The 19,821-nt window shown below is 43.6% G+C and overlaps 1 protein-coding gene across 1 annotated transcript; it reads left to right on the top strand.

Annotated features, from left to right (window-relative positions):
* The first annotated feature begins 401 nt into the window (after positions 1-401).
* On the top strand, positions 402-1,822 carry LOC124671578 (protein CANDIDATE G-PROTEIN COUPLED RECEPTOR 7-like). The gene is made up of 2 exons (XM_047207936.1): positions 402-1,235; positions 1,322-1,822. Exons 1-2 carry the CDS (start codon positions 402-404, stop codon positions 1,820-1,822), a joined length of 1,335 nt encoding a protein of 444 aa, XP_047063892.1.
* Positions 1,823-19,821: the final 17,999 nt, after the last annotated feature.

The following is a 19,821-nucleotide window of genomic DNA, read 5'->3' as shown; positions in this document are numbered from 1 at the left end:
GATCGGTAGCTCGTTTCGAAACGGGTAACACCCGCTAAGCCTGACCCGGGGGCGTAAATTTCAAAGCTAGCGTACCAAAAACGCCCTTAATTCTTCTGCTGGCACAAGTAAATGCACGTGTGAGTAGGAGTCGTACAAAAATCGGATGAAAAATATCATACCTATAGCATTGCTCGTCCATTCATGTCATCTCTGTGGCCATGGAGAAAATAGCAGAAAAGGTGTTTTAGTTTTGTGGACTTTGACGACTCACCCGCGCCCGCGCTCTCAATTTCTCTACTGGCTCTCTCGTGGCCACCCCGAAAACACGCCACGCCAATCGAACCGGCCGGAGCCTATTCCTCGAATGCCGTGAAACGGAGCGGAACTTTCGTACGTAGCATTGCTCGATCGGTCCCTCGATGGCCGCGTCGTCCGTCTTCCTCGCCGTCCTCCTCGTCGCCCTCCAGCTCCTCCATGTGGCCCACGGCGAGATCAAGACGACGCCGATCGCGTCGGACTCGCGGCCGGTGATTCTGTTCGAGGAGTTCGGCTTCAAGCCCGGCGGCGTCGCGGAGGTGTCCGTGTCCGATGTGTCATGGAGCGTCCCCGAGGGATCCCAGCTCCAGGCCGTGGACCCGGGGCTCATGGGCTTCATGCTCATCTCCAACACCCTCTTCTTCAAGATCACCAACGAGTCCGAGTACGCCGAGGAGACCGGCGCCGCCTTCTGCCCGCTCACCAGCGAGTACGTGATGCCGCTCTTCCGGCTCAAGGACGTCGGGCCCGACGGCAAAGGCAAGGGCACCGTGACCATCCCCGCGGCCGACCAGTACACGGTGCTCTTCAGCAGCTGCCAGGACGGCGTGGAGGTCACCATGGACGTGCGCACCGAGATGTACAACCTCGTAGGCGGCAACGGGAGGGACTACCTGCCCGTCGGCCTGCTCCCGCTGCCGGGGATCTTCGCCGTGGCGTCCGCCGTCTACTTCGCGTTCCTGGCGGCGTGGTTGTTCGTCTGCGTCAGGCAGCGCGCCACGGCGGAGCGGATCCACGCCGTGATGGGCGCGCTTCTGCTGTTCAAGGCTCTCAAGCTGGCGTGCGCCGCCGAGGACTCGTGGTATGTGGAGCGCACCGGCACGGCGCACGGCTGGGACGTCGCCTTCTACGTCTTCGGCTTCTTCAAGGGCATCCTCCTCTTCACCGTCATCGTGCTCATCGGCACCGGCTGGTCCTTCCTAAAGCCATACCTCCAGGTCCGTGCCCGTACGTGCATTATACCATCAAAGGCGGCCACGTATTCGCGCGTAACACCCAACCGATGGGTCGATGGAGAATGCAGGATCGTGAGAGGAACGTGCTGATGATCATCATACCGCTGCAAGTGATCGAGAACATCGCGTCGGCGATGATCGGGGAGACGGGGCCGGCAGGGCGGGACTGGCTGGCGTGGAACCAGATCTTCCTGCTGGTGGACGTCGTCTGCTGCTGCGCCGTTTTCTTCCCCATCATCTGGTCTATCCGCAACCTGCGGGAGGCGTCCAAGACGGACGGCAAGGCGGCAAGGAACCTCAAGAAGCTCACCCTCTTCAAGCAGTTCTACCTCGTCGTCGTCGGCTACCTCTACTTCACCCGGATCGCCGTTTCGGCCTTCGCCGCCGTCCTCAGCTACAGGTACCAGTGGGTCGTCAACGTCTCCGTCGAGATGGCCAGCCTGGCCTTCTACGTGTTTGTCTTCTATAACTTTCAGCCGGTGGAACGGAACCCGTATCTATACGTTGCCGACGAGGAAGAGGAGGCTGCCGGGGGGCAGCTTGAGTTGGAGGGCACATTTGAGATCTGAGACACCCCGGATGTCTCTCCAAGTTATGTACATCCTACTTATAACTGCCCTATTGTCGCGGTTTTGTTTCCCGGTAAAGAGATTTGTAGGTGATGGAGGCTTGTGATCACCAACCGATAGGCTAATAACCTCAAGGCACGCACGATGTATCCATTGTTCAGTCCCCGGAACGGAAGCGGGTAACGACCCTATGTCATGTGTAGACTATATAGACCGTGTGAGGTGCTCAAATAATATAGTGGGACTCCAGCTAAGGTACTAGATGAAACGTATGGTGGACGTCGGCTAGGAGTCTAGCGGCCGGTGTATCGTCATGTTCCGGCTAGGAACAAACCTCCATATGGAATGAAATTGATGGGGTGCTCTAAGAACCTAAAGTATGAACTACTACTTCTTCAACTCCGGTGAATTTCTCGCCGAGTCTTCGAGCTTCTGGTGGGTAGATCACACGTAGATGGGGGGTGTGTGTTTCGACTAAACTTGGATCTCAACTTCCATCCTCTGCGTCTCCGTGGGCTGCTCCTTTTATGTCCTCGGCCATGGACACCAGTGTATGGTCGAGAGGTTACTGTCGTTGAGGTGGCGGTGTTGGACTCCTTGGCCGCTAGGCTTCCTCTTATCAGCGTCCTTCAGGGGAGTCTGAGTCTGGCACTATATAGATGATGTTGGGCGTACGACTCAAGCCTCCGTGCATGGGAACGCTACCCCAGAGGCTAGAATGTGACCCGATGGGGAAGTCGGTTCCTTCCGATGCTGGGAGGAAACTTGGGCCGGGTGGTGGATCAAATGGTCACATCGGCCAGTATACATGTCACGCATCTCGTGAGGGGCGTGGACCTTCAAGCAATGGGCCCTTTTCTGTTTCTAGCTGGCACACCTTTCTCGCCGGTCCAAGGAAGGCTAGTCAGCACATGAGGCTTCGGGGCTTAGTCCTTGCCTAGCTAAGGGCGCATTTTCCTCAGCTGGCTACTAGAATTTCTAATCCTCTAGGTACCTGGTTACCCATGAACCCAACAGTAGCACCGAGCCTATGAGTAGCTCGAAGAGTCGATCATGGGCTTCACCAAAATAAAGGGGGGGGGGGTACACAGGTAACTTTCTTGATGCTTTGTGCGTTCCGGCAACTCCTTGGCCAGCCCGCCTCTTTGCAACTATCTTCGGGCCTAGCTACTCCTTAGCTGGTAGGGGATACTGCTACGTATCAAACGTATCTATAATTTTTGATGCTCCATGCTTGTTTTACACCAATTTTACTATGATTTACATACACTTCGTTACACTTATATACATTTTTCGGCACTAACCTATTGACAAGTTGCCACAGTGCCGGTTCCCAGTTTTCTGCTATTTTTGGTTTCAGAAAAGTTGTACATGAAATATTCACGGAATTGGAAGAAACAAAAGCCGAAGTCAATATTTTACCGTAACGAAGATGAAGTCCGAAGGGGGGACGAAGAGGTGCCACCGGGCGGCCAGGCCACCCCATGGCGTGGGCAAGGGTGGGCCCGCGCCTAGGTGTGTTGTGCCCCCCAGGCGGCAACCGACCTCGCCATTCTGCATATTTATTCACGATCTCGGGAAAAACCTAAACACCCGAGTCTTCATCCACGAAAAGTTCCATCGCGGCTGCCATTGCAGAACCCATCTGGGGGGGGGGGGTTCTGAAGCTCTTCTCGGCACCCTGCCAGAGGGGGAAATCATCGCCGTAGGCATCTACATCGTCATGCCCGCCTCCGAAGTGATGCGTGAGTAGTTCATCGCTGGACTATGTGTCCATAGCACTAGGTAGATGGTTGTCTTCTCCAACTTGTGCCTCGTGTTTAGATCTTGTGAGCTACCTATCATGATCAAGATCATCCTTATGTAATGCTACATGTTGTGTTTGTTGGGATCCGATGAATATTGAATACTATGGTTGAGATTGGTGTCATATGTTATTTGAGATCGTGCATGCTCTCTGTTGCTAGTAGATGCTTTGGCCAAGTAGATGCTTGTGACTCCAAGAGGGAGTATTTATGCTCGATAGTGGGTTCACGCCTCTAGTTTTCTGGAAGAGTGACAATAACTTCTAAGATTGTAGATGTGTTGTTGCTATTAGGGAGAAAACAATAATGTTTTATCAAAGGGTAATTCTATTGTTTACTTTACACACAATACTTAATGCAATTATTTTTTGCTTGCAACTTAATACTAAAAGGGGTGTGTATGCTAACCGGAAGGTGGATTATTAGTCATAGACGCAGTTGGATTACGGTCTATGTATCATGTTGTAATGCCCAAACAAATCTCATAGTAGTCGTCTTGCTATGTATGATATTTATTCTGTCAATTGCTCAGCTGTAATTTGTTCACCCAACATGCTATTTATCTTTATGAAGAGACACCACTAGTGAATTGTGGACCCCGGTCCTCTCTTTTATGCTGATAAATTCAACCACTGCAATCCTGCTCTGTTTACTTACTGCAAGCTCTGTTCTCTTTAATTAATGCAAATATCTCCTTTCATTCGATACATTTAATGCTTTGATTCAGCAAAACCAGTGAGATTGACAGCCTTGCTATGAGTTGGACCAAACTATGGCGATTGTGTTGTGTGCAGGTTCCACGTTGTTACTGACGCCAGTAGTACGTCGTGCCAATAGTCAGCCGACAACACCTTCAGAAGTCACTCCTTTCTCCTACTGGTTGATTAAACCTTGGTTTCTTACCGAGGGAAAACTTTCTGTTGTGCTCATCACACCTTCCTCTTGGGGTTTACCAACTGCTTGTACTGAGCACCATCAAGACTTTCTGGTGCCATTGCCGGGGAGAAAGAGGATTTCTGCAAGGGGTGTCTCTCATCTCCAATCTCTTTACTTTGTTATTGTTTTCCTTAGTTTACTTTATTTTATTTACTTATTTATATCAAAAACACAAAAATAGTTACTTTTATAGTTTTTATTTATATTGTTCTATTTTTATCTTGCTAAAATGGGTTCTGCTGAAAACATCAAGTTGTTTGACTTTATTAGTACAAATAATAATGATTTTATATGCACACCTATTGCTCCACCTGCTTCTAAAGAAGCTTTCTATGAAATTAAACCGGCCCTATTAAATCTTGTTATGGAAGAGCAATTTTCTGGTGTTAATACTGATGATACTGCTGCTCACCTTAATAATAACTTTGTGACATAGAAAAATATAAGGATGTATATGACGACATTATAAAACTGAAATTGTTTATTTTCTCTTTAAGAGGAAGAGCTAAAGATTGGTTGCTATCTTTGCCTAGAAATAGTATTGATTCTTGGATTAAATGCAAAGATGCTTTTATTGGAAAATATTATCCTCCTGCTAAGATTATATCCTTGCGTAGTGACATAATGAAATTTAGACAATTTGATAATGAACATGTTGCTCAAGCTTGGGAAAGAATGAAATCTTTGGTAAAGAATTGTCCCACTCATGAATTGACTACTTGAATGATCATCCAAACTTTTTATGCAGGACTGAATTTTTCTTCAAGAAATCTTCTGGATTCAGCTGCAGGAGGAACCTTTATGTCCATTACTTTGGGGGTTGCAACAAAGCTTCTTGATAATATGAAGATAAACTATTTCGAATGGCACACCGAGAGAGCTCTCCACAAGGTAAGAAGGTAAATTCTATTGAAGAATCCACCTCCTTTAGTAATAGAATTAATATTGTCGTTGCCTATTCGACGGTACCTCGGAGGAGGGATCCTCACAAGGGGGAGAAGAAGTAGGGGCCATAGGACGGAGAGTCCTCGGGACGGTGGTACGCGATTTACCCAGCTTCGGAACACCCGCTCGATGACAAGGCCTACTGCTGCTTGTCTGGTATTATTTGGGCGCTTTCGCATTGTTACAATGAGTTGTGGTTGTGCCTCTAGGGATCCCAGGATCCGGCTTATAAAGGCGCACGGATCTAGGGCTTACACGGAGAGTCCTAGCCGGAATACAAATTGCCTAACTACGGAATATTACATTGCCGTGCACGTCAAGGATCCGCCTTCTATCAATATCGTACTGGATCCGGATACTTCATGGGCCTTCACGGATCCGGCCTCCTTCGTATGTCGGTTGGGATCCGGCTCCTTGCTCCTGGGCTGGACTTCTTCCATCATGATCTACAGCAACTGGGTCGCCCAATGGGCCACATGCCACATCACCACCTATGGGCCACCCAGGCTTGCCGGATCTAGGCCATGACGTTGATATACCCATAAAGTATACCCACAACAAATACTATTATGTCTATGCTTGTTAATGGTAAAGCTCATGTTAATCCAAATGATATTCTGTTAGCTTGTTTTGCTGCTCAAGAAGATCATGTTGATGTGAACTTCATTAAAAGCAACAATTTTAACACCAATGGTTATAGGAATAATTTTGGTGGCAACAATTATAGGCCATATCCTTCTAATAATGGTAATTATTATGAAAACTCTTATGGTAATTCTTATAGCAACAATAGAGGTGTCTGATCTTGAAATCATGCTTAATAATTTTATTAGTAAACAAACTGCTTTCAATAAATCTATTGAGGAAAAGTTTGGCAAAATTGATGTTCTTTCTTCTAAAGTTGATAGCCTTGCTCACGATGTTGAATTTATTAAATTGAAAGCTATGCCCCCTGATGTTAAAGAAAGCAAAGCTTTGAATGCCATTCAAGTTAGAATTGATGAAAATGTTAGGATGTTGGCGGAATTGCATGCTAGGTGGGACAGAGAGGATGAAATTGCTAGAAATAATAACTTGACTAAAGTTTGCACCATTACTACCACTATTAGTACTGAAACTTCAAATGCTAGCAAGCGTCCTACTATTAATGGTGAAATGATTGTCGTAGGAAAAGTTCCTACTCATTTTACAAAATTGCCTAGCACCGCTGAAACTGTTTCCAATAAGAGTGCTGAGATTTTTCGTAATATGGGAAACAATAGTATTTTTTCTTTTGATGATAATGAATTTGATTTTTATAGTTGGAATATCTCTGAAGTGATAAAGTTTTTAAAAAAGCTTTCTAGAAGTCCCAATGCTAGTGCTATAAATATGGCTTTTATGAGGCATATTACAAATGCTCTCATGCAAATTAGAGAAGAAAAGTTAAAACGTGAAGCTTCTATTTCTAGAAAGTTAGAAGATGGTTAGTAGCCTAAAATTAAGATGAGAGTAGATGACTTTGATGGCAATGCTTTATGTGATCTTGGTGCAAGTATTTATGTTATGCCTAGAAAAATCTATGATATGCTTGACTTGCCACCGTTGGAACAATGTTATTTGGATGTTCACCATGCTGCTATTGCTAAAAAGAAACATTTGGGGAGAGTTAATAATGTTCTTATTATGGTTAATAATAACTTGGTCCTCGTTGATTTTGTTGTCTTGGATGTTGAATGCAATGCTTCTTGTCCTATTGTTTTGGGAAGACCTTTTCTTAGAACTGTTGGTGCTATTATTGATATGAGAGATGAAATTATTAGATATCAATTACCACTCAAGAAAGGTATGTAACACTTTCATAGAAAAAGGAATAAGTAACATTTTGATTCTATTATTAAAACAAATTATGATGATGCTTCTTCGCTTGATAATACTTGATGCAAATACTTTCTGCGCCTAGCTGAAAGGCGTTAAAGAAAAGTTCTTATGGGAGACACCCCATGTTTATTTCATGTAATTTTTCTTTTGTTGAGTCTTGGAAGTTTTTGCCTTTGTAAAAACCTCTCCTTATCATTTTTATTTCGTTTTTGTGCCAAGAGTAGCCTCTAATAGGAAGAAAGTAAGATTTGGGGAAGTTGATGTCCAGAAACAGATTCTGTGATGTTACTGTAAACTTTGTGCTCCCAGCAAGTACCCGATTTTGAGCTGCCAATTTTTGAGCATATGCTCCAGGTTTATATCTAACTTTCATTAGTTTTGCATGTTTCAATCTGAGCAATAGAGGATTTAAAAAAATAGATCTTTATCTGATGTTCTATTTTGACAGATTTCTGCCACAGATTTAAAAAACCTCTTGTTCTCTTTCTTTTTAGGTTTTTTTGAGAGAAAGAGCTTTTTTAAAGATTTTTTATAGTAGCTGATGTTTTTATGGATGTTTGATATATGTTAGAACTGGTTCCAAGTGGATTTATTATTTTGATTAATTGCACTAACATTGCTAATAAAGAATTATGTGAAGTTTTGTATGAAGGAAGTTTTCAAATGTAGGGAGAGAAGAATGATGTGATGAAATGAAGAATGGACAAAAGCTCAAGCTTGGGGATGCCCCTTACACCCTAAAAAATATCCAAGAGGTACAAGCGTCAAAGCATGGGGATGCCCAAGGCATCCCCTTCTTCATCAACAAAGCAACATGTCATCTTTTCTGTGCACTATATTTTTATTGCTTCATATGCTATGTGTTATTTTTGGAGCGTCTTTATTTTTGTTTTTAGTTTTCTTCTTTTTTTTAGTGTACAATAAGGTTGGATCCCAGCATATTTGTTTTGCAGCATGACACACTCCATTTTAATCGCATAGAACACTCTAGTTTTCACTTTTACTGTTCTGCGAGTGTTCTAGTACTTCGTTTAGCTTTGGTTTTCTATTTTTATTTTTTGTCCAGAGCTTGTTAGTTTGCTTTATTCATGAATTATTATCTCTCTGGTCCATATTAATTTTTATTTATGGGAGTTGTTTCAAATAAATTGATTGGTGTTGGAAATGAGTAAAAAGTTTCATGCTAATAGTGATGCAAAAGGAAGCTTGTCTAGACGGTGGCATTGACTTAATTTGGCATGTCATGTTCGATGTTATTTTTATGATATGCTTAGTATTTATTGTTGCATCATGACTTGTCGCAAATATCTGAAAGTGCTTAATGTTCCATTGAAAGAATCATGTGTTCTTTTTTATCATAAAAGCATACTATTGTGAAATTCTCCTTTGATGCTTTATTGGGTTGACTTGGCACATGCTTATACCATGTTATGACTACCAATAAGTCAGCTCAAGCCTTCATGATCATTTAGTTTTTGACTTTTGATATCACTTTGTGCTTTGATTAATATTGTTTTGTCGCTATACATGATTATGGCCATTATTGCTCTCTTAGTTGGTCGCTCCTAGTCTTTTGCTAGCCTTCGTCTGTACTAAGTATGAAGCTCCACTCATGCGTCCAACCACTAAAAACCAAAGTTTTCCAATTGTGCCCACCATATCTACCTATTAGCATTTGCTATTCCAAGTATATTCATCATGTTTTTATATATCTTTCAAATTGATTATGAGAAAATAGTCACTAAAGCTCTCACGAACTTGATGGCACATTTACTTTCTTGAACTTAATAAACTTGAACCATTGTGACTATCTTACGTTGATTATATGCTTACAAATTGTAAGTTGGGAGTTAGCACAATCATGCTTTGATGGGGCACGCTTTCAACATTGCACTTATTATTTAGTTGATATCATGATATTTTGCTTATGGATGCCTATCGATGTGAAATAGAATGGAAACTTGTAAGTCCATCGAGTTTTTATATGTGTTAGAGAAATGCTGGGCCGCTAACCTAAGCCATGCATCATTCATGGTGGAAGTTTAAAACATTCCATAGTAAGTATTCTATGAAGAATTTTCAATAAAAGCTATACCCATAGTAAATAAAAGGATAGTTGAGATGCTCATTGTCTATTTATCTTGTCATTTTGGTGTGGGATTGCACTTATTTGAAAGAGTACTTCCATATCATGGGGCAAGAGGTAACCCTGCTACGTTCTTCATGATACATATATATTTACAATGACAAGAACCTATTTGGGACCTCAGTTGAGTAGCATGAGGTGTAGGTACTCGTATTCAAGGGGCATGAGATTTTCGACTGATGACTTGTTAAGCATATGACTCATTTGTGCACTCACATTAACTTTAACCATTCAAGATGCCTATAGTAGGGGCAATAAGAGCTCAAAGCTAATAAGTATCATACCTTTTAGAAGGCTTTATAAAAATTGTTGATCCTTACTTCCTTCTTCGAAGGATCTTTCTTTTACTTTTATGTCGAGTCTTGATCTTCTTGCTTTATGCACCACTAAGAGAGCATAGTTGTCATTCTGAGTATAATGTGCATAGTCCCAAGACTTATTAATTGATTCATGATTATGCTATTGATTGTTCTTAAATTACTTATCTCTAGTCACCCTCTGAACTTTAAAGGTGTCCTAACATTTATGTTTTCCATTCCATATGGACAAGCTGAATACCACTTTGCTATCTTTTCTCTATGCTCATAAACAAACAGTCGCTTTCATTGCATAATTATTTATGATCTTTTGTTTGAGTTACTTCTCATGTTATAACATAGTTACTAAGTTCTATCGTTAGAATTATATCCATCATGCCTATGGTTATAGTACTTTGATCCCAGCTTACAATGCTTTACAAAATCTTGATCAAGATTGTGATAGTTGCATGTCACCTCAAAAATTATTTTTGTTATCACTTACCCACTCGAGGATGAGCAGGAGTTAAGCTTGGGGATGCTTGATACGTCTCAAACGCATATATAACTTTTGATGCTCCATGCTTGTTTTACACCAATTCTACTATGAGTTAGATACACTTGATAACCCACAAGTATAGGGGATCGCAACAATCATCGAGTGAATAAAAACCCAAATTTATTGATTCGATACAAGGGTAGGTAAATAATACGTATAAGCCTTAACAGCGGAGTTGTCAATTCAGCTGCACCTGGAAAAGCACTAGTAACATGGGTGTTGTGAAAGCAGCAGTAATATGAGAGCAATATCAATAGTAACAAAGCAACAATAGCACAGAGGAGATGGCACCAAAAAGTATTCTAGTGCGGAGTTGAATTTAGAGCAATGATGATGACAGAAGGACCGGGGTTCCCAGCTATCTACACTAGTGGTAACTCTCCAAATAACATGTGTTGGGTGAACAAATTATATTTGGGCAATTGATAATTGTGAGGGCATGACAATGCATGCCGTGATAAGATAACGTTACTGTATTATTTAATTGGGTATTACAACATAATACATAGACCGTAATCCAACTACGTCTATGACTAATAATCCACCTTCCGGTTAGCGTCCGCACCCCTTCCAGTATTAAGTTGCAAGCAACAGATAATCGCATTCAACAATGTGTGTAAAGTAAACAATAGAATTACCCTTGGATAAAACATTGTTGTTTTCTCCCTAGTAGCAACAACACATCTACAATCTTAGAAGTTTAATGTTACTCCTCCAGAAAACTAGAGGCATGCACCCACTAGCGAGCATAAATACTCCCTCTTGGAGATACATGCAACTACTTGATCAAGGTAACTACAAGTACCGGAGAGCATGCAAGATCTTAAATAACAGTAGTATGATAATATGATGAATAATCTGATCACAATTCCATAATATATCGGATCCCAACAAACACAACACCGATTACATCATATGGATCTCAATCATGTAAGGCAGCTCATAAGATCATTGCATTGAAGTACATGGGAGAGAGAGTACCAACTAGCTACAACCGACAACCCGTAGTCAAGGGGAAACTACTCACGAACCATCATGGAGTCGCAGTAGAGGCGGTGGAGTCGATGGAGATGGCTCCGTGGGTCAATCCCCGTCCCGGCAGGGTGCCGGAACAGGAACTTCTGACCCCTGAAACTCGTCTGGACGATGGCGGTGGCGATGGAACTTTTCCTGGACGAAGGCTGGTATATTCAGAGTTTTCACGTCGAAGGCTTTATATACGCGGAGGATTTAGGTCAGTGGGGTGCCAGGGTGGCCCACACCATGCCTTGGCGCGGGCCAGGGTCTGGCCGTGCCAAGGGGTGGTTTGGCCACACTGCGCCACTTCTTCGACCCCCCTCTGGGCTCCGTCTTCCTTTCGGTAAAATAGGCACTTCGGCTTTTGTTTCATCCAATTCCAAGAATATTTGTTGTACAACTTTTCTGAAACCAAAAACTACAGAAAACAGGGAACTGGCACTGCGGCATCTTGTCAATAGGTTAGTGCCTGAAAATGCATAAAAGTGCCACGAAGTGTGAACGAAACATATTGGAATTGGTGTAAAACAAGCATGGAGCATCAACAATTATATATACGTTTGCGACGTATCAGCACTTCATTAAACTTTTATACATTTTCTGGCACTAACCTATTGACAAGATGCCACAGTGCCAGTTCCCTGTTTTCCGCTGTTTTTTGTTTTAGAAAAGTTGTACATGAAATATTCTCAGAATTGGACGAAACAAAAGCCGAAATCAATATTTTACCGTAATGAAGACGAAGTCCGAAGGGGGGACGAAGAGGCACCACAGGACGGCCAGACCACCCCATGGTGCGGCCAAGGGTGGGCCCGCGCATAGGGGTGGTGTGGCCCCCCATGTGGCGACTAACCTCGCCCTTCCGCCTATTTATTCACGATCTCGGGAAAAACCTAGTTTGATGATTTTGCAGCTCAATTTTGCAAAAAAATGTCGAAATTCATGTTTGTTAACTCTCATTAAAACTAGATGACATAATACATGGGCACCTCGACGGATTTTGTTTTTTTTGAAATTTCTACCTATTTCCTTTGTATTTTACAAGGCTATAAAAGGCGATCCACCGAGGTTGGTGGAGTTGCGTGGAGAGCAAAAAAAAACCAGAAAAAATTATGTGGCGCACAAACTCATGTGCACCACAGAAATGTGAATTTTATGTGGCACACAAACCCATGTGCGCCACATAAAGTCTTATTTCGGTGGCGCACCAGGCAAGGTGTGCCACAAAATGCCTTATTTCTGTGGTGCACCAGGCAAGGTGCGCCATAAAATATCTTATTTTTGTGGCGCACGTAGTTCTGTGCGTCGCAGAAATAGTAAAACCAATTATTGGGCCTAGCCGGGGGTGGGGCCCACCATATTTCAGTGGCACACGTCAGCGTGGTGCGCCACAAAAATATGCTACTTCTGTGGCGCACCCGTTCTGGTGCGCCACGGAAATAATTTCTGTGGCGCATGCAAAACTGGTGTGACATAGAATGGCATGCCAAGGAAAAACATTTCTGTACTAGTGTTGGGTACATGTGTGCGGACAGTGGCTGTATCCCCTTACAAGTATGGGTTCCCCAGTGTTGTAGGCCTTGGACTATTGTGCAGGCAGACAGAAAAGTACGTGAACAGAAGCGTGCAGAGTGTGTCCACCGGCCGAAGCCAAGCTCTTGTGACGCCCCCTGCCGACTCTGCAATTTGGGCCGCCCACCTCCCACGATACTCATTTATGGACAACACGTGACGTTTAGAGCTCGCCCGTCACTAATTTTTGGGGCCGAGCGGCCCAAAACGCCACCTGTGATGCGAAAACGCGGTACCGTCACAGAAAAAGAATTCCCTGACAGATTTCTCAAACGTCAGCCCTGTATCATCATTGATGCCCCAGTTGTTTGTAGTAGTTCTAGAGGTAATTTCAATCAATATCTCCTTGTATCGGCATCTGTTGTTCTCATTTCATGATATCAACTAATTAATAACTCGTTTACTTAATTTTTCTTTGTCGAGTAGGGCTTGAAAACAGTTCATCAAGACTGCTATGGGTGAATCAAAACCGGAGCTTACATGTCAAGATCGCGATGTAAGTACTACTATAGCTATGTCCGTGAATCTCTTTAATTTTTTTGTTTCAATACCATGGATTATCATGCCTTATAATTAGTTTGATCGAACTATTTTTTCGCAAAGTGTTTGAAGCAGGAACCCGGGAATAACTTATGTGGATACTGCGTCCGCAAGTTCATTCCGAGATGGCCTATGACCGGGAGGCGGAAAAGGCTATACATTCCCTTGATGCACGTGAACAATATTTCATAATCTAAGTTTAATTATTAACATCAATAGTGTTGAGTTCCATTTATATATATTGATATCATTTTTTAAATTAGATGGAACACGTGCATGACTCTCTTCTAACGGTGGATTGCATACGAGCAATTCAAGAGGAGTTTGCGGGATTCGTAGTTAGGGAGGTCATAGCTCCAACTGGAGCATACAATCGGGAGTTAATATTTGACATTAGGCATAGAAAATAGAGATGGTGAAGAGGATCAACTTTATATTGTAAATATGCATTACATGTACTATATTTCATGACGATGTATATATATTCATGACGATGTTCTGGTTCCTTGAATGATGTATGCATAAATATTTGAATGAATAACATAAAACCATGAAACTCTGCCACGGCAGAGAAACAGACATATTCTCTGCCGCGGCAGAGAAACGCGGCTCCACCCTAAACCTCTGCCGCGACAGAGAAACGGTCATTTTATCTGCCGCAGCAGACAAGCTTTAGTCCCGGTTCATATTACAAAATACGAACCATGACTAAAACTTCTCCACCTCAAGCCCCCCTGGTCGCACCACGTGGAGAATCCTTTAGTCCCGATTTATATTTAAACCGGGACTAAAGGTGAAGGTCTGATGACCCACAAGTATAGGGGGTGTATCGTAGTAGTTTCGATAAATAAGAGTGTCGAACCCAACGAGGAGCAGAAGGTGTTGACAAGCAGTTTCGATGAAGGATTCACTGTAAATGCTCACAGACAAGTATTCAGGGGGTTTTGATATAGCAGATGAATAAAGTACAAGTAAGTAAAATGCGAGAGTAATGATTGCAGCGAGTGGCCCAATCCTTTTTAGCACAAAGGACAAGCCGGTTTGTTTACTTATAATGACCAAACGTTCTTGAGGACACACGGGAATTTAGTCTAGTGCTTTCGCTTCATATAGCTGATTAATCTTCATTGTTTTGATAAGTGTTGTGTGGGTGAACCTATGCTAATGCACTCGCCCTTCCTAGGACTAATACATACTTGTGATTATACCCCTTGCAAGCATCCGCAAATACAAGACAAGTAATTAAGATAAATCTAACCACGGCCTTAAACTCTGAGATCCTGCTATCCCTCCTGCATCGATATACCAACGGGGGTTCAGGTTTCTGTCACTCCGGCAACCCCACAATTAGCAAACGAATACAAGATGTATTCCCCTAGGCCCATAATGGTGAAGTATCATGTAGTCGACGTTCACATGACACCACTAGAAGAATAACACCACAACTTAAATATCAAACCATTGAATATTACTCAACACAGTTCACTACTAACATTTAGACTTCACCCATCTCCTCAAGAACTAAACGAACTACTCACGAGAGATCATATGGAACATGATCAGAGGTGATATGATGATGAATAACAATCTAAACATAAACCTTGGTTCAATGGTTTCACTCAATAGCATCAATAACAAGGAGTAATCAATACCGGGAGAGTTTCCCCTATCAAACAATCAAGATTCAACCCTAGATGTTACAGCGGTGACGAGGTGCAGCGATGGAGATGGCGGTGATGATGATGGAGATGATGGTGATGATGATCCCAATGATGTCCAGCTCGATGACGGTGACGATGGCGTCAATTTCCCCCTCCGGGAGGGAATTTCCCCGGCGGATTTCAGCCTGCCGAAGAGCTCTTTTCTCTCTGGTGTTTTCCGCCCCACAGAGGCGGCTGTGACTCTTCGCGACTATCCTCTGGAGCTTAGGTTTTCGGGGCGAAGAAGTACGCGAAAGAGAGGCGGCCGAAGAGGGCTTTGGGCCCCCTCCCCACCAGGCGGCACGGCCAGGGCAGGGCCCGCGCCGGCCTATGGGGGGCCCATGGCGGCCCTCCTCGGTCCCTCCTTTTGGTTGGCCTCGTCTTCTGGAAAAATAAGATCTTCAATGTAATTGCCGTCAATTGTTGATCTTCCGAGATATTGCATTCTGACGGTGCTTTTTCCAGCAGAATCTTGACTCCGGTGAGCGATTCTCCAATACTCATGAAACATGCAAAATAGGTGAAATAACATAAGTATCATCTCTTAATACGAAATATATCAATGAATAACAGTAAATTATGATATAAAATAGTGATGCAAAATGGACGTATAAACTCCCCCAAGCTTAGACTTCGCTTGTCCCCAAGCGAAACTGAACTCAGTAAACAAGACCACATGTTTATGGAGTGAAGAGTCGATAAATAAAATACGGACAAGAAGCATCATATTAATTCACACAAGGCATTCTAGTGAACAACTTCCTCATATGATTCAACTTGAAACAAGTAAAAGGAAATCACAAATAAAGGTGCATAGGAAATCATAATCGGTGATGTCAAACTTCGTTCTTGGTCAAAGAACAGTTAACAGATTGTACTTATCTATTGAGCAGCGCTCTTATATTAAAGCTTATAGCAAAACTTGCATACTCAATCATAATAATCCCTTCATAATCATCGATAACCTTCAAAGCTATATTCATTCAGATAAAACTTGTACTGAACAAGGAAGAATAAAAGGCATGATTAAGTAGATCACAGTATAAATGGTTTGATCACAACAACTCAATTGCTTGCTTAAGATAGAGAGAAATAGGTTTACTAACTCAATATAAAGTAAAAGATAGGCCATTCGCAGAGGGAAGCAGGGATTAAATCATGTGCTAGAGCTTTTTAAGTTTTAAAATCATATAGAGAGCATAAAAGTAAAGTTTTGAGAGGTGTTTGTTGTTGTCAATGAATGGTAGTGGGTACTCTAACCACCTTGCCAAACAGACTTCCAAAGAGCGGCTCCCATGAAGGACGTTATCTCTACCAGCAAGGTAGATCATCCCCCTTCTCTTTTGTTTACACATGTACTTTAGTTTATTTAAGGATGACACTCCTCCCAACCTTTGCTTTCTCAAGCCATGGCTAACCGAATCCTCGGGTGCCTTCCAACATTTGACATACCATGGAGGAGTGTCTATTGCAAAATTAAGTTGCTTACTGATGAATCAGAGAAAAATATGTGAAGAGAGTTATTAATGAAAGTTGATTAATTGGGGCAGGGAACCCCGTTGCCAGCTCTTTTTGCAAAATTATAGGATAAGTGGATGTGCCACTAGTCCATTATGAAAGTTGCTCAACAAGATTGAAAGATAAAACACCACATACTTCCTCATGAGCTATAAAACATTGACACAAATAAGAGGTAATAACTTTTGAATTGTTTAAAGGTAGCACATGAAGTATTTACTTGGAATGGCAGGGAAATACCACATAGTAGGTAGTTATGGTGGACACTGATGGCATAGGTTTGGTTTTAGGGTTTGGATGCACGAGAAGTATTTCCTCTCAGTACAGGTCTTTGGCTAGCAAGGTTGATTAGCAAGCATAAGAGTTGAGCGAAACAAACAAATATACATGTGATGGAAACAATCATGCATCTTCCTTGTAAGCACAGATAATTTAACTTCTGAATACTAATCTCATAGCTAACAAGAAAGAAAGATAATAACATATCTACATATATTTCCTCTTTTCTACTTAAACTCAAAGTGTTGTTGCTATTGACCAATGCTAAGTTTGCCAAAACAAAATAGATTTACTCAATGCTCTGATACGTCTCCGACGTATCGATAATTTCTTATGTTCCATGCCACATTATTGATGATATCTACATGTTTTATGCATACTTTATGTCATATTTATGCGTTTTCCGGAACTAACCTATTGACGAGATGCCGAAGGGCCAGTTGCTGTTTTCTACTGTTTTTGGTTTCAGAAATCCTAGTAAGGAAATATTCTCGGAATCGGACGAAATCAACGCCCAGCATCCTATTTTTCCACGAAGATTCCAGAACACCCGAGAGCCGCCAGAGGAGGGCCCTGTGGGCCCCAGACGACGAGGTGGCGCGGCCCGGGCCTTGGCCGCGCCCCTAGTGTGTCGTCGCCTCGTCGACCCTCCGACTCCGCCTCTTCTCCTATATAAAGGTCCCCGACCTAAAAACCTCGACACGTTCGACGAAACTAGAGAAAACCTTCCGAGCCGCCGCCATCGCGAAGCCAAGATCCGGGGGACAGGAGTCTCCGTTCCGGCACGCCGCCGGGACGGGGAAGTGCCCCCGGAAGGCTCCTCCATCGACACCACCGCCATCTTCATCAACGCTGCTGTCTCCCATGAGGAGGGAGTAGTTCTCCATCGAGGCTCGGGGCTGTACCGGTAGCTATGTGGTTCATCTCTCTCCTATGTGCTTCAATACAATAATCTCATGAGCTGCCTTACATGATTGAGATTCATATGATGATGCTTATAATCTAGATGTCATTGTGCTAGTCAAGTGGGTTTTACTTATGTGATCTCCGGAGACTCCTTGTCCCACGTGTGTAAAGGTGACAAGTGTGTGCACCGTGTGGGTCTCTTAGGCTATATTTCACAGAATACTTATTCACTATTATGAATGGCATAGTGAAGTGCTTATTTATATCTCTTTATGATTGCAATGTGTTTTGTATCACAATATATCTCGTGTGCTCCTCTAGTGATGTTATTAAAGTAGTTTATTCCTCCCGCACGGTGTAATGGTGACAAGTGTGTGCATCGTGTAGTACTTGGCGTAGGCTATGATTGTGATCTCTTGTAGATTATGAAGTTAACTATTGCTATGATAGTATTGATGTGATCTATTCCTCCTTTCGTAGTGTGAAGGTGACAGTGTGCATGCTATGTTTGTCGTCGTGGTGAACAGACAGATGCCATAGGATGGCTTAAGTTGGGGCCGAATGGACGCAAGAGGATTCGGGGAGGGTTTGTGATTAGACGGGATGAACTTCCGGATGGTTTCCTCAAGAACTTAGCCAAGGCTAGAGGTTGAAGAAGAAAGACATAAGGAAGAACTCGCTCTAGATCATCTTCTTTATTGATCTCAACAGGTTACAAGTTTCTCAGTACAAGTGTTCTTCTAACCCTAGCTCTCTTCGTGCGTGCCCGTAAGAAGGGCTGCCCCCTCTCCTTATATAGGGGAGAGGGTGGCTTACAGGGCAAGAAACCCTAATGGCATCTTTGACTAGACAAACTACTTTATAAAGCTACTTTAATCATAGATGACACCGGAGTTCTCTTTAATCAGGGATGCTGACGTCCTCCGACTTCTTTGACCGTCATCCTTCCCTTTATCGTCAGCCCTTCGTTTAAAGCTACTTTGCTTAGCTCATCTTTGTCTTCTAGCTCTGGAGAGAATCTTTGACCAGTCCTGCCGACATGCTCTTCTTTCCGGTAGCCCGGTATCTTCTTACCTGGTTCCGGCATACCCCTCTTGGGGATACCGGCATATCCTTACTTAGCTAACTTCTTATCTCTATGTTCCGGTACGAACATTAAACCGGTATCTTGATGGCTCAAACCATCCGGTTTGGCATGCCTTTGGCATACCGGGGGTCATCCCCCCAACATTAGTCCCCGAAGCTGGTATAGTCTGGCGGATCCTATCCAACAGACCATGCCAGGTTCTCTTATCTTAGGATACCGGTTTAATCTATCCGGCACTAGGCTTGGATCCGACACCTTTGCCCGGATTATTGCTATCTCTTTTTGCAAGACATTATCCGGTGTCTTACCCTCCGGCATCTTATTCATTAAACACTTCCTCGGCGAAGTCGAGAATATCTCGGGCCCCGCGCCTGTCAGTGACATGCGCACTGTAACTGACGCGCCAGTGTCAGGGGTCACTTCCCTTCGGCTTCTGCGCGCGCATTAACTGCCTTGCAGCAGATCCTGGCCTCCGCTCTGGATCCATGTGTACCTCCCTGTGGCTTTTCGCTATTGCGCGTGTATTACCGCGCCACGTGGCGGCCTGTGGAGCGAACCATCACGGCCCAAGATCCAAACCGCCATGGCCCAGCGGTTTTCGGCCCACTTCTCTCTCTTGCCTTATAAGGTGAAACCGCTCCTTCTTCTCCCTCTTCTCGCATTCTCCAGTTCCTCGCGTACAAGTGCTCCTTGCTCTCGCGTCTCCGCCGCTCTGTTCGCTGCTCGAACCCCGCCGTCCAGCAGATCTTCGCTGGTGCTCCGCCGGACGCCGCCGGACTTCACCGCGCGAAGGACCTCTGCGGTGCTGCTTCTGCGGCCGCGACATTGGTGTT

The sequence above is a fragment of the Lolium rigidum genome, chromosome 7 (genome assembly GCF_022539505.1).
Source record: "Lolium rigidum isolate FL_2022 chromosome 7, APGP_CSIRO_Lrig_0.1, whole genome shotgun sequence".
In the NCBI taxonomy this organism is placed as follows: Eukaryota; Viridiplantae; Streptophyta; class Magnoliopsida; order Poales; family Poaceae; genus Lolium; species Lolium rigidum.
The sequence above is the reverse complement of the archived record's forward strand: the minus strand, read 5'-3'. Positions and strand labels throughout refer to the sequence as shown.